The sequence below is a fragment of the Seriola dumerili genome, unplaced genomic scaffold (assembly GCF_002260705.1).
Source record: "Seriola dumerili isolate Sdu_G_001 unplaced genomic scaffold, Sdu_1.0 BDQW01000079.1, whole genome shotgun sequence".
Lineage (NCBI taxonomy): Eukaryota > Metazoa > Chordata > Actinopteri > Carangiformes > Carangidae > Seriola > Seriola dumerili.
Genome location: NW_019174334.1, coordinates 2422022 through 2435711, shown reverse-complemented (window position 1 = coordinate 2435711; position 13690 = coordinate 2422022). Strand labels below are relative to the sequence as shown.

Sequence of the window (13690 nt, the reverse complement as noted above, 5' to 3'; positions counted from 1 at the left end):
ACTTGAACTAACTTCAAACTCTAAATTCGATGTAGACACACATAGACACATCCCATCTTTAATCCAAATTATGTCCTTGTGTAACTTTCTTCCAGGAAGATGTGTTAGTCTCCTTATCATCTAGTGCTTCAGTGTACTGTTAGTAGGTACTACTAGAAGATACTTATACATCTTTGACTACATCTCCAAGGTTGCCTCTTATTATGCCAATTTACTAGTATTAAAAGTCGTGACAATTATCGGTCAGGAGGAACCTACTCTTTGTGACAATGTGTGTGTGGCTCTTAGAAGAGCCGTTGAGTAGGATTAACATGCGTTACACTGAGGACAGCTCACTTCTTGGCTGCTACCTTCTTGGGGCTCTTGGCTGCTTTCTTGGCAGCTTCAGGTTTGTTGACCTTCTTGGGGGACGTTTTAGCTGCTAGCTTCTTGGCTGCTACAGGAGCGGCCATCTTAGCAGGTATCTTGGCATTGGTTTCAGCGTTCTTGTTTATCTTGTAGGAGCCGCACGCTCCGGTGCCCCTGATCTGGACCAGAGTCCCCTTAGCTACCAGGCCCCTGATGACAGTCCTGACGCGGGCTTTGTTCTTATCCACATCATAACCTATGGCGGTCAGAGACTTCTTGAGGGCGGCTTATGACACGCCGCTCCGCTCCCTGGATGCGGCCACGGCTTTCACGACGAGCTCACCGAGGGTGGGGCCGTCCTTCTTAGGTCTGGGGGCCCTGCGTTTAGCTGCCTTAGCCCGGGCGGCGGCTGGGGCTACCTCTGCCATTATTTCCTCTTAGCTCAGGCTCAACCAGCAGTAACCAAACACAACAAGCGGACTGTTGGAAAGCTCGGAGCAGGAGGCGGTACTTAAACACACCACGAGAACCGTGGAGACTCAGCCCAGCCCCGGCTCCTCCGTGCAGTCTCAACACCGGGACACTTGTGTTTTCTCCTCACTGAAAAAACACTCAAAACTCACCGTGGGAGAGGTGCTGAGGGCTGACAGTGAAGGGAGCCGATAGCGGACTTTATTCTCTTCATATTGAAGTCATGAACAGCTCTAATAGTTGCTGCATTTTCTTTGTGGAGCCTCGAAACCTCAGCTGTTCACCGCGGTGGCCACCGCTGCTCAGTGGCTTTCCCCACTCATTTCTCTCCGAAAATGATTTAAAATGCACCACAGCTTCACCAAAACTAGTTTTCCAGGTGCTCCACATGTTTGTTCAGAGATCCTATGTAAAAATAACTTCTTGCTTATGACCAGTTTTTAATAAAGTGGAGTTTCCTCCTAGCAGCTAACACACTGCTGATGGCTGAGGCTTATGGTGAAGTTTAGCCAGACTCTGTCAGAGCTGTCAACATTTCATGCGGAGGATGCTGGAGTTTATTGATGACATTAAGAAATACATGTTAGTCTGATGTACCAGGACAAAGGAGAGAGTGCTCAGGTGTTATATGACTCCAGATGAATGTCGAGAATACTTAATTGAAAACATACAAACACAAGAAGTGGAGAATCACATTGTTGGTACTTCAAACACTGTTTGTCTCACTTCAAGTTTTTGTTCATGTTGTTGGGTTTCGGTGCCTTTGCTGTGAACACTGAGACTGATGTTTGAAAATATCAGTTCAATAGATATTGCATCCAGATGTTGCAGTGATGCAGCTGTGTATCAGTATAACAGGCTAGAGAAAGGGGAAAGTAAAGAGTCTTTGCTGAGTGTCATAAGTATTACACAAAAAATAATTTAGGGTACTGCCTTCATGATAAGAACAGTAACCCTCAAAAAGTGACTGACAGCATGGTCAAACAAGTTTCCTCTTGGCTGTACATATTAGAGCCCAGATGATTTATAGGTCTGGCCTATCAAAGATATATTAGTATCGGCGCATATATTCTCCAATATGTGCGGATAGGAATACTTTTATTAAGAAGCAATAATGCAGTGGAAACACTCAGGTCAAGTCAAGTTATATAGGCAGCATTTTATGTATATTTGATCCTATGTTTTCATTCAAGTTAAATATATATATATATATATAGTTGTCACTGAAGAGATTGTTTTCCTCAGTGTATGGGAGGATATGAGATTCGGTGTGATGGCAGGATGGATAGGCCAAACCAAAAGTAATCTTCTAATAATGATAGGCAGACAACCTACAGTCGAGTGACAGTTTCATTAGCTTATAGGAATATTAATTGGAAGATTACTGAGTCACTTTTGGATGAAATATGAAGAAGTTTGGTGGTTGAAGTGTATCTTTTATCATAGGCTAACTGATGTTAAAGTGGACATGATATTGATAAGTGTGATGAAGATTGTAAAAAAACTCTTCAGCTAGTAGATGTCATATCAAATCCCTTTCCTAAGGCACATTTCTCTGTCATACTGGATCAACACAGCATTGCAATCAGTGCAGCTGTCTGACATGAGAATCCCAAAGTGGACTTTTTATTTCACTTGCACCTTGTGATTCTGACAGCAGAGACCAAGTTAGAAAAAAACAAGCAGATGTCAAGGATTCATATTTATGTGACATGGTTCTCTTTGAAAGCTGCGATAAGAGACGGTTATATATTTTTAAGTTAATTTAGTAGTTTCATTTAAAATATATAATAATTCATGATTTATATATATATATATATATATATAATAATATTTAAAAAGATGTGTTTAATATTTCATAGGAACCAATGTGTTGTGTGGGTTGGGGTATGTTATTGTGGTTGCACCCTATGATCAGCATGTGAGACATTGTGTGGGGTTCAATGAAAGTGGCTGATTATTAATGTGCTTCACGTGATGGCAGCACGATAGTCCACCTGCGTTTAATTGGTCGTTAATTTTGCGCTTGCAGCCTTTGAAGCTGACGAACTGTGAGATTATGTTTGTAGCTGTGTTTAGTGATTCTCGGGAAAATGCTTTATATCAGTCGACTTAATTTAAGATATGATTTTTATTTATTCAGTTCTCACGACAGAAAAGCAAAATAACCAACCCAAAGAGCGCCTTGTGCTTCAGCTTGAAGATAGCAACAGCACGGTAAGTTATAAAAATGGCTTTAGTATCACTTTTCTGAGTTCCTTTGACAAAATGCAACATCTACCGCTCAACCTGTACAAACCTCCGACCATTGAAATGTGCCGTACCGGATATTTGCTTCTTTTAGATGAAGTGTGTGGCTCTTAAAAGAGCCTTTGAGTTAGTTCAAGTTGAGCAGCAGAGCTGTTTACTTGGAGCTGGTGTACTTGGTCACGGCCTTGGTGCCCTCGGACACGGCGTGTTTAGCCAGCTCACCGGGCAGCAGGAGACGCACGGCGGTCTGGATCTCCCTGGAGGTGATGGTGGAGCGCTTGTTGTAGTGAGCCAGACGAGACGCCTCGGCAGCGATGCGCTCAAAGATGTCGTTGACGAAGGAGTTCATGATGCTCATGGCCTTGGAGGAGATACCAGTGTCGGGGTGCACCTGTTTCAGCACCTTGTATACGTAGATGGCATAGCTCTCCCTCCTGGTCTTTCTCTTCTTCTTGCCGCCCTTGGCTGCGGTCTTAGTCACGGCTTTCTTGGAGCCCTTCTTGGGCGCAGACTTTGCGGGTTCAGGCATCCTGGTCAGTTACTACTTCACAGAAACAGATGAAACGGTGAAGGAAGCAGCGACTCTTGTTATTCAGGCTCCATGCAAATTAACTGTGTGGTCCCCTTCCTGTGATTGGTTGAACTGCTCACTGGGTGGTTTTGTTTAAATCGGCGCGCAATCTGGAGCCAATTTGTGCAGAGAGAAAAGGAAGCACCAACCCTCCCAAAAATAATAAAAAAAAAACTAAAATTAGGATTGTTTATTCAAATTAAACAAGGAACTATAATAGTATATTTGACAATTTGTAACAAAGATTAAACTTAAACTTATTTGGCGCACAACCAGAGAAGTGGCTAACAGGGAAATCATGCATAAAAGTAAAGGATATGGGGAGTTTAGTTGCATTAAAGCTTGGCAGCAGGTAAAAAGCAGCATTTGTTATAAATGTTTGTGCCATTTCTCTGAATGTGGTGAAACAGAAGGGAAATCAAAATTTCAGTCCATATATGGAAATTTTATTAGATAAATCAATCTATGCATATAGTGGAGTGTATTAACTTACTGCTTTCCATATATATGGGGGATCACCTAATCACAAAACCCAATTAAGGGAAAAATTATAGGTTATAAAAATACAGAAACCCTTTCAGGGAGCATTAGAAGTGCCTGATCTGTAGTTTCAATGCTCTTTGTGTAAGAACATGAAATCAACTGAAGAATGCCAGACACACCATAGTCATATCAAACAGACTGATGCACAGTGACGTGACCATGAAGCACGTCCTGACCCTCTGCAGGGGAAGGCTGCACGTACTGTGACACTGATCTGAGACCAGCATTGATTTCAGCAACCATTACACTTTAATGTTAAACATGGACGTCTCTTGTCAGTTGTTTATTGAAACAACTATGATAAGGAAGTTTGCCGTTTATATAGATGTATTACGGGGCAGTTATTGTTAGGAAAATGATCAAATAAACTCAGCAATACCGTCTGAAATTCACAGGAGTAGGATATTTATTCTTGCAGCGAGGGAACAAGTTACACAAAGAGTTTGCATACAAATGTTCAAAGAATACAAAGTTCACACACGATTTATAACATGAGCATGACCTCACATCATTGCTGATATGAGTCACACTCATAAGACGTGTGTGGGTGCAGTAGCTGGGAAGAACAGATGGTCACTCCCTGATTCTTGTCTTGAAAATTAACACAACTTTATAGTAGGAAGAGTTCACTGTATACAGTTCTTTAGATTTATTATGTTTATCTAGTCAAAATATCATAATATTCCCCAATAGTTGTGTTCTGTTATCATCATCAATTTGTAAACGTTATATACAAAGGACATGAGCCCTCTTTTGTTTAGTGTTATCTAATCATTTTATCAATGAATTCATAATATTGTTAGATCATATACAGAGGATAAAGCTCTTTCTGACTCAGTGTTTGGCTCTTAAAAGAGCCGTTGTTTTGTTTGTTGGTGGTTGAAGAGTTTAACCGCCGAAGCCGTACAGAGTGCGGCCCTGTCTCTTCAGAGCGTACACCACGTCCATGGCGGTCACGGTCTTCCTCTTGGCGTGCTCGGTGTAGGTGACGGCATCACGGATCACGTTCTCCAGGAACACCTTGAGCACACCGCGGGTCTCCTCGTAGATCAGACCGGAGATACGCTTGACTCCGCCACGGCGAGCCAGACGGCGGATGGCGGGCTTAGTGATTCCCTGGATGTTATCACGGAGAACTTTACGGTGACGCTTGGCGCCTCCTTTACCGAGTCCCTTTCCTCCTTTGCCTCTTCCACTCATGTTTACTATATGGTCGACGTTAAGTCAATGGTGATCACTCTGAGCTTCACAGGATTTCAAACCTTGTCTGAGGACGTGATAGAAGACAGAGCAGAGGTGGGTAACTTCTTCTTCTGTGGATTTTCATGGTCGTTGATAATGAAGTCTTTGGCGCATTAGCGCCACCTCCTGAACCGGAGCATGAATCATTCACAGAGAGACTACCAGGACTGAGTTTTTAATGGTGCTGGAATCCTCCTGTTTGTTAGATTAAAATGTTAAATAAATTTATTCAGCAGTAACCTGATGGGGACAAAGTCCTAGAGGCAACAAAAGATAAAAAATATGAATGGAACAGATAAGGCATAAGTTTTTAGATCTATGTTTTCAACATCATAGACTGACAGCATCAGTTGAGTTTAATTTTTTCAGATGTCTATTCTATATATTAAAATCTTGTTCAACAGCATTCGATGAACTATACTTCAACATGTATTAAATGTGTTTACAGTGACTAAAATGCCATTAAATCGCCTCAGTCCATATGCAGCCTATATTCAATATCTCACTTTTAAACTACGTTTTTAAATGTTCAAGTATTTTCAGCTTCAATTCTGTCATCCTCACTCAGAAATAAATAATCTACAATGTTATATGATAGGAATATTCTTCAGTCCTCTTTTTCAGTCTTATATGGTCATATTGTATCATCAGATCTTTATAACCAGTGATCATATATTAAAGAATCTAAATCTCATTATGAAAATATTATTAGTGATGCTGATTGAAGTGTAAACAGCATTTTAATGTTAATTGTTTAATGCTGGTCGAGGTGGACCTCCTTTATAAACCGTTTGGTTTTCGAATCTATAATAATGCATCGTAGTTTAAGAGGATGTGGAGTGATATACTGAAAGTACATCAAGTTGTTTTAAGGTGGAGCAAGCAGCATGAGAATAAAGGATATAGTTAAACACTGACATTATGATTGACTGTCCTCAAGATGATTTATTCTGATGTTCTGGCCTTTAGTGTCTGTGCCAGTTGTTCCACAAGCTGCTTATAAGTCAAACTACTATTGACCCAAAGTCCCCAGTGTTTGTAAGACTAAACAATATCCATTTCAGTGCCATTAGGTGTATGGATGGCAGAATAAATGGGATCTGGAATTAGGCGTCATTGACAATAAAACATCTTGTTGTCAGCAGTCAGTATTAACCTGAGATTCTGTAGAGGTGTCTGAAGATCATTATAGACATTGAAATAGAGTTCAAGTGGAGGAGAAGTTCTTAGCACAACCCAGACTGTGTCGTTTGTTCAGTGCAGTGGTCAAAAGTATTAAAAGCTTTGAATTGTTGTATGGTTTCCTCTCCAGGAGCCGTATAACATGATTTAGCTGTGGTGTTTATTATTGTACTATGTCATAACCCTAAACCTGAATACTGTTGCTGCAGAATACTATTATAGTCTGGACAAAGGTGCCTTTCAAGCAGTGTTTCAAGGACCTTTGAAAAGAGGGAGGCTTTACATATTCACCTGATTCACTCTATACATACTCAATTAATCCTGTGAAGACATAAAATCCTGTGGCAGACAACTTTTTTCATTTGTGTTAGCATAACCTAGATCCACACCTAAATTTAAAAAAGGACTTCCTCCCTGGTGAGCATAACATTTTGATTGTAATTCGTCTTATTTCACAGGAGGAGAAAATTAGATTTCTGAACAGAAACATGTGAACAACACAATAAAACTTGACCAGGCTAGCTAAATTAAGTTGAGCCTAGTTTAATTACAATGAATGCAGTAACAGATCTGTCCATCTCATTTAACACTATTTAACAGAATCAGAAACTTGAAACATTGTAACTGTTATGTTACTATATGTAATGGATTTGGCTCTTTGGTTCAGAGGGAAGTGGCTCTTAAAAGAGCCGTTGTTGATGTTAGAGGAGGCCGAGACTTTAAGCTCTCTCTCCGCGGATGCGGCGGGCCAGCTGGATGTCCTTGGGCATGATGGTCACCCTCTTGGCGTGGATGGCGCACAGGTTGGTGTCCTCGAACAGACCGACCAGGTAAGCCTCGCTGGCCTCCTGCAGAGCCATGACAGCGGAGCTCTGGAAGCGCAGGTCGGTCTTGAAGTCCTGAGCGATTTCTCGCACCAGGCGCTGGAAGGGCAGCTTGCGGATCAGCAGCTCCGTGGATTTCTGGTAGCGACGGATCTCTCTCAGAGCCACGGTACCGGGCCTGTAACGGTGAGGCTTCTTCACGCCGCCGGTGGCTGGGGCGCTTTTACGGGCAGCCTTGGTGGCCAGCTGCTTCCTGGGGGCTTTGCCTCCGGTAGATTTACGAGCGGTCTGCTTAGTTCTTGCCATTTTACTTCTTCTCTCTCTAAACAAAGTAGAAAAGTGTGAGGACTAGAGGCGACGCTCGGCTCTTAAAGCGTGGGACCGGCTGTGAAACGGTGACGCTGCTTCAGATCCCCGGTCCTCATTGGTGACGGGCTCCTCCTGGAGCTCAGCACCGCCCACAGGAGCGAGCCGCCGCTGATCCTCGGCTGCTCATTGGAGAAAAGTCCTTTCGAAATGGCCGCCAAATCTCAGAGCAGGCCGCCCTCTGCTGCTCTGCTGGAGCCTCTTTCCTGGTTGGTCTGACAGGAACAGTCCCGCTCTCTCCGCGGAGATATAAAGGAGGCTTGTGTCAGTGAGCGCCACAGTTTCTCTGAGTTTACTCTGTAGAGATCATATCGAAACAACATGAGTGGAAGAGGCAAAACCGGAGGCAAAGCCAGAGCGAAGGCAAAGACCCGCTCCTCCCGTGCTGGGCTCCAGTTCCCGGTCGGTCGTGTTCACAGGCTGCTGCGCAAAGGAAACTATGCGGAGCGTGTCGGTGCCGGTGCCCCCGTCTACCTGGCGGCTGTGCTGGAGTACCTGACCGCTGAGATCCTGGAGTTGGCAGGAAACGCAGCCCGTGACAACAAGAAGACCCGTATCATCCCCCGCCACCTGCAGCTGGCTGTCCGCAACGACGAGGAGCTCAACAAACTCCTGGGCGGAGTGACCATCGCTCAGGGCGGTGTGCTGCCCAACATCCAGGCTGTTCTTCTGCCCAAGAAGACCGAGAAGCCCGCCAAGAAGTAAATCTGTTGGAAACCACAAACACAAAGGCTCTTTTAAGAGCCACACACTCACCTCTCAAAGAACAGATCCTCGTGTCACTAATGTACATGAATAGTACAATAACTGCACAAATAATACAGTCAGGAAGAATACCTCTTCACCATATCACAGCATCCCACTAGTAATTATAGATTAAAAACATTTGTCAAGTCTATTACACTCTGGCTGCTGGAGTATGCAACTTTTAGATAGACAATACAAAATTGAAGGAACATTAACAAATGTCAAGTAAAGGAGGAAGGGGATGTGTAAAGAAAGTAATATAGACTTCTCTACTATGGTGTAAACGGCTGCACCAGTGTAATGTTGATGTGATATGTTTGGTTCACTGTACAGCAACACTAGTGAGTCCAATTTGCAAGTAGCCTACCATGTATAACTTTACCCTCTTTAAAAAGATTGGATTCAAAATAAAGATCTCATAAATTACCCATAAAAATGTAAAAAAAAATTGCAATTCTTACATTTCATCGTACTAAAGAAGTTAACACAACTTTTACAATCTGTCTGTTTCTCTACACTAAAATGTATATTTTTTAATCTCAATATTTACAGAACAAAGCAGATCATTTTTAGATGATTTAATTTAATTAAAATATAATGCAGTGTAAAATGATGTGATATTAGAAGACTGTGTTGTATAATGCAGCCCAAAATACAACTTAGGCTAATTGTAATTATACTTTGCCAATATCTCTAAACATTGGGTTTTACCATTTGGCCACAAAAAGTTTTGTAAGGAAGTGAATAAAGGTAAAAGACAAGACTCACACTTTTTGTGTAAACATATTAAATTACAACATATGATGATTTTATGAAAAGATTAAATGAGTCTACATGATCTTTGTTTCTAGTAACCTTTGAGAAAATAAAATATAAAAACATGAAATCGTCAGTCTAATGGTTCACTTTGAATTTACCATTACAAATTTTGATAAATGTAAAATAATAAGGAAGTGTAAATTTTTTCTTGGCATATCCACATGACTGATGGCAATGTTATATTAAAGGACGATCTCCCAAAAATACAGTTGTAGTAGGTCATTCAGAAGATTCATTGCCATTTTGAAGTGTTTCAAGAACACAAATGTAAACAGGAATTATTCTGAGGATTCTACTTTGTGTAACTGAACTGTAGGTTTGTCAATCCTGTTAATGTTAATTGTATTAATTAGTGAATGTCCTTTTAATTGTATTACATGTTCATTTAGTTATTTAATAACTAACTTTTTAAGGTTGACTTGTATCTTAAATGTCTATTATAAACAGTGATAATTATCAGTAAGGAAGAACCAGCTCTTTGTCGGATGTGTTTGGCTCTTAAAAGAGCCTTTTTATATTATTAGCGTGTATCGGACGGAGGACAGCTCACTTCTTCTTGGGTGCTGCCTTCTTGACTTTGGGCTTGGCGGCCTTCTTGGCGGGGGCTTTCTTGGCTGCTGGGGCCTTCTTCACCACCTTCTTGGGACTCTTGGCTGCCTTCTTGGGGCTCTTTGCTACCTTCTTAGCGGCTGCAGGTTTCTTGGCCTTCTTGGGAGACTTTTTAGCTGCTGGTTTCTTAGCTGCCACTGTCTTCTTCTTGGCCGCTGCGGGTTTCTTGGCGGCGGGCTTCTTGGCTTTAGGAGCGGCTTTCTTTGCCACCGGCTTCTTGGCCTTGGGCTCCACCTTCTTGTTCATCTTGAAGGAGCCGGACGCTCCGGTTCCCTTGGTCTGGACCAGAGTCTCCTTGGCCACCAGGTTCTTGATGGCGGTCTTGACGCGGACCTTGTTCTTCTCCACATCGTAGCCTCCGGCAGCCAGAGCCTTCTTGAGGGCGGCCGCTGACACGCCGTTCCGCTCCTTGGATGCGGCCACGGCTTTGACGATCAGCTCACTCAGGCTGGGGCCGACCTTCTTCGGTTTGGAAACCTTCTTCTTGGCTGCCTTTGCCGGGGCGGCGGCTGGAGCTGGTGCTACCTCTGCCATTATTTCCTCTTCGCTTTCAATCAACCACGAATGATCACACTGACTGAGCGGACTGTTGGAAAGCTCGGAGCAGGAGGCGGTACTTAAACACACCATGAGAACCGTGGAGACTCAGCCCAGCCCCGGCTCCTCCGTGCAGTCTCAACACCGGGACACTTGTGTTTTCTCCTCACTGAAAAAACACTCAAAACTCACCGTGGGAGAGGTGCTGAGGGCTGACAGTGAAGGGAGCCGATAGCGGACTTTATTCTCTTCATATTGAAGTCATGAACAGCTCTAATAGTTTCTGCATTTTCTTTGTGGAGCCTCGAAACCTCAGCTGTTCACCGCGGTGGCCACCGCTGCTCAGTGGCTTTCCCCACTCATTTCTCTCCGAAAATGATTTAAAATGCACCACAGCTTCACCAAAACTAGTTTTCCAGCTGCTCCACATGTTTGTTCAGAGATCCTATGTAAAAATTACTTCTTGCTTATGACCAGTTTTTAATAAAGTCGAGTTTCCTCCTAGCAGCTAACACACTGCTGATGGCTGAGGCTTATGGTGAAGTTTAGCCAGACTCTGTCAGAGCTGTCAACATTTCATGCGGAGGATGCTGGAGTTTATCGATCAAATTAAGAAATACATGTTAGTCTGATGTGCTGGGACAAAGGAGAGAGTGTTCAGGTTTTTATGACTCCAGATGAATGTTGAGAAAAGTTTCAATGTAAACAAACAGAAGAAGTGGAGCATCACCATTGTTGGTACTTTCCAGACAATCATATACTCTCACCCCCAGTATTTATTACATGTGTTGAAGTTCAGTGTCTTTGTTGTGTAAACTGAGAATGATAAAATATCAGTTTAACAGCTACTCTAACAAATATTGTATCCAGATGTTGCAGTGATACAGCTGTGTATCAGTATTACCAGGCCAGGGTTTACTCATCTGAAAATACCCCAGAGAAAGGTGAAAGTAAAGAGACTTTGCTGAGTGTCATAAATATTTCACAAAGATGATTTTATATATCGTCTTCGTGATAAGAACGGTAAACACATCCAGACCAGCTGTGCCATTGTCCTCAATGATTGACAATGGAGTTACACTTGTTTTATACATAAAGGAAAATACAAATGTTTGTCACTGAAGTGAAAATTCAGTGTGATGAAAGGATAGACGGGCAAAGTCAACAGTTTTCATCTTATACTGATAGGAAGAAACCCTACAGATGAGTGATATTTTCATTAGCTGATTGGCTAGGAATATTAGTTCAGTTATTAATATTGCTTTTGGGTGAAATATGAAGAGGTCTGGTGGTTGAAGTGCGTTTTGTACCATATGTTAACTGATGTATTCAGGTGTGTATTTCAAAAGCACAGCCTCAACAATTTTGACTTGGACATGATATTGAGACAAGCATGAGAAATATTTTATAAAACTAAGCAGTGCGGCTGTTTGACATTAAAGTCCTAGGGTGCAGTCAAGAAGTGTCCCTGTATCTGCACCTTGGTCAACAGCTGTGTCTTTAACATCATTCTGCTTCATAGAGCCACCAGCTGTCAGGGGGAAGCTTGTAAACTGAATCAAACATTTTGCATCTGTTCACTGTTTTTTCAGTCCTTGTGCTAATGTGAGTGGTCATATCTACAAGTGACCTCCTTCTACTTACCGCTTTATCTCTTGCTCATCTTGTCAGTTTTATAATTTCTCTTTCTAAACACCAGCGTTTAGTGTTGAACATTTGCTACTTTTAGATGAAGTGTGTGGCTCTTAAAAGAGCCTTTGACTTGGTTGCAGTTAAGCAGCAGAGCTGTTTACTTGGAGCTGGTGTACTTGGTCACGGCCTTGGTGCCCTCGGACACGGCGTGTTTAGCCAGCTCACCGGGCAGCAGGAGACGCACGGCGGTCTGGATCTCCCTGGAGGTGATGGTGGAGCGCTTGTTGTAGTGAGCCAGACGAGACGCCTCGGCAGCGATGCGCTCAAAGATGTCGTTGACGAAGGAGTTCATGATGCTCATGGCCTTGGAGGAGATACCAGTGTCGGGGTGCACCTGTTTCAGCACCTTGTACACGTAGATGGCATAGCTCTCCCTCCTGGTCTTTCTCTTCTTCTTGCCGCCCTTGGCTGCGGTCTTAGTCACGGCTTTCTTGGAGCCCTTCTTGGGCGCAGACTTTGCAGGTTCAGGCATCCTGGTCAGTTACTACTTCACAGACACAGATGAAAAGATGAAGGAAGCAGCGACTCTTGTTATGCAGGCTCCATGCAAATGAGACTGTGTGGTCCCCTTCCTGTGATTGGGTAACCTGCTTTTGTTAAAGTTCGCGCGCAATCTGGAATCCACTGTGCAGAGAGAAAGGGAAGAAAAGCTGTGGATATGCTTAGGTCAAATATGCAATTGTCATTATTAAAAGCCATGTTAGAAATGGACATTAATAAATTATTAGATTCATTATGAGCAATAAGCTTCAGGAGCAAAATTAAATCACTAAAAGCAGGAGGCAAGCAAAATATAAATATTTGAACAAGAAATTATAATAGTGGCTCTGAGAATTTGTAACACAGATTTTAGTGAGAGAAATAAAATGAACTGAAATTAGAAGAAGAAAGAAGAATATATATATATATATTTTTTTTTTAAATGGGAAAACAAACACACTAGTAACAAAAAAGGAGTTAACATCATCATAAAACCTTAACACTTTCCAAACTTCTCTGTCAAATATTCTCCATCCACCCAACAAAAATGATCAAGAAAACTAAAGTGTGTAAAGTTATTTTGAGAACAACCAGTAGAATACGGGGAGGTAAAGTTGCAGTAGAGCTTGGCAGCAGGTAAAAAGTAGGTGAAACAGAGGAAGGAAATCAAAATTACAGTCCATATTACAAATCAAGATATGGCGATTTTATTAGAGAACATTAATTATGGATAGATTGAAGTGGATTAACAAAAAAATATATATACATATATATATGGTGGGATTACCTAAATATAAAAACCCAACTAATGGCAAAAGAACAGAAGTTATAAAAAAATAAATACTGAAGACCTTTCAGAGAGCCTTAGAAGTGTCTGATCTGTGTAAGGTAGTTTCACAGAGTTGTCATGACAACAGAACAAAAGAATGTAATTGCAACTGTGTATGAGTTCGATTGTGGAACACATGATGCACTATGGTCATCAGACTGATGGACAGTGACATGGTCG

The 13690-nt window shown here is 42.1% G+C and overlaps 5 protein-coding genes and 1 pseudogene across 5 annotated transcripts; 1 reads left to right on the top strand and 5 right to left on the bottom strand.

The window, feature by feature from the left end:
- Positions 1-332: 332 nt before the first annotated feature.
- Positions 333-776, bottom strand: LOC111221046 (annotated as a pseudogene).
- A 2447-nt stretch (positions 777-3223) lies between these two features.
- Positions 3224-3603, bottom strand: LOC111221056 (histone H2B 1/2-like). The gene has a single exon (XM_022744382.1). It carries the CDS (start codon positions 3596-3598, stop codon positions 3224-3226), a length of 375 nt encoding a protein of 124 aa, XP_022600103.1. The 5' UTR covers positions 3599-3603.
- A 1004-nt stretch (positions 3604-4607) lies between these two features.
- LOC111221063 (histone H3-like) lies at positions 4608-7740 on the bottom strand. Its single transcript, XM_022744388.1, has 2 exons — positions 7402-7740; positions 4608-5395 (listed from the first exon to the last, which is right to left on the bottom strand). The coding sequence occupies exons 1-2, from the start codon at positions 7735-7737 to the stop codon at positions 5072-5074; spliced, it is 660 nt and encodes a 219-aa protein (XP_022600109.1). The 5' UTR covers positions 7738-7740; the 3' UTR covers positions 4608-5071.
- A 378-nt stretch (positions 7741-8118) lies between these two features.
- On the top strand, positions 8119-8653 carry LOC111221048 (histone H2A-like). Its single transcript, XM_022744374.1, has one exon. It carries the CDS (start codon positions 8119-8121, stop codon positions 8500-8502), a length of 384 nt encoding a protein of 127 aa, XP_022600095.1. The 3' UTR covers positions 8503-8653.
- Positions 8654-9854: 1201 nt separating this feature from the next.
- Positions 9855-10506, bottom strand: LOC111221043 (histone H1-like). The gene has a single exon (XM_022744368.1). The coding sequence runs from the start codon at positions 10504-10506 to the stop codon at positions 9910-9912; it is 597 nt and encodes a 198-aa protein (XP_022600089.1). The 3' UTR covers positions 9855-9909.
- A 1792-nt stretch (positions 10507-12298) lies between these two features.
- On the bottom strand, positions 12299-12673 carry LOC111221054 (histone H2B 1/2-like). The gene has a single exon (XM_022744379.1). It carries the CDS (start codon positions 12671-12673, stop codon positions 12299-12301), a length of 375 nt encoding a protein of 124 aa, XP_022600100.1.
- Between the last annotated feature and the right edge of the window lie 1017 nt (positions 12674-13690).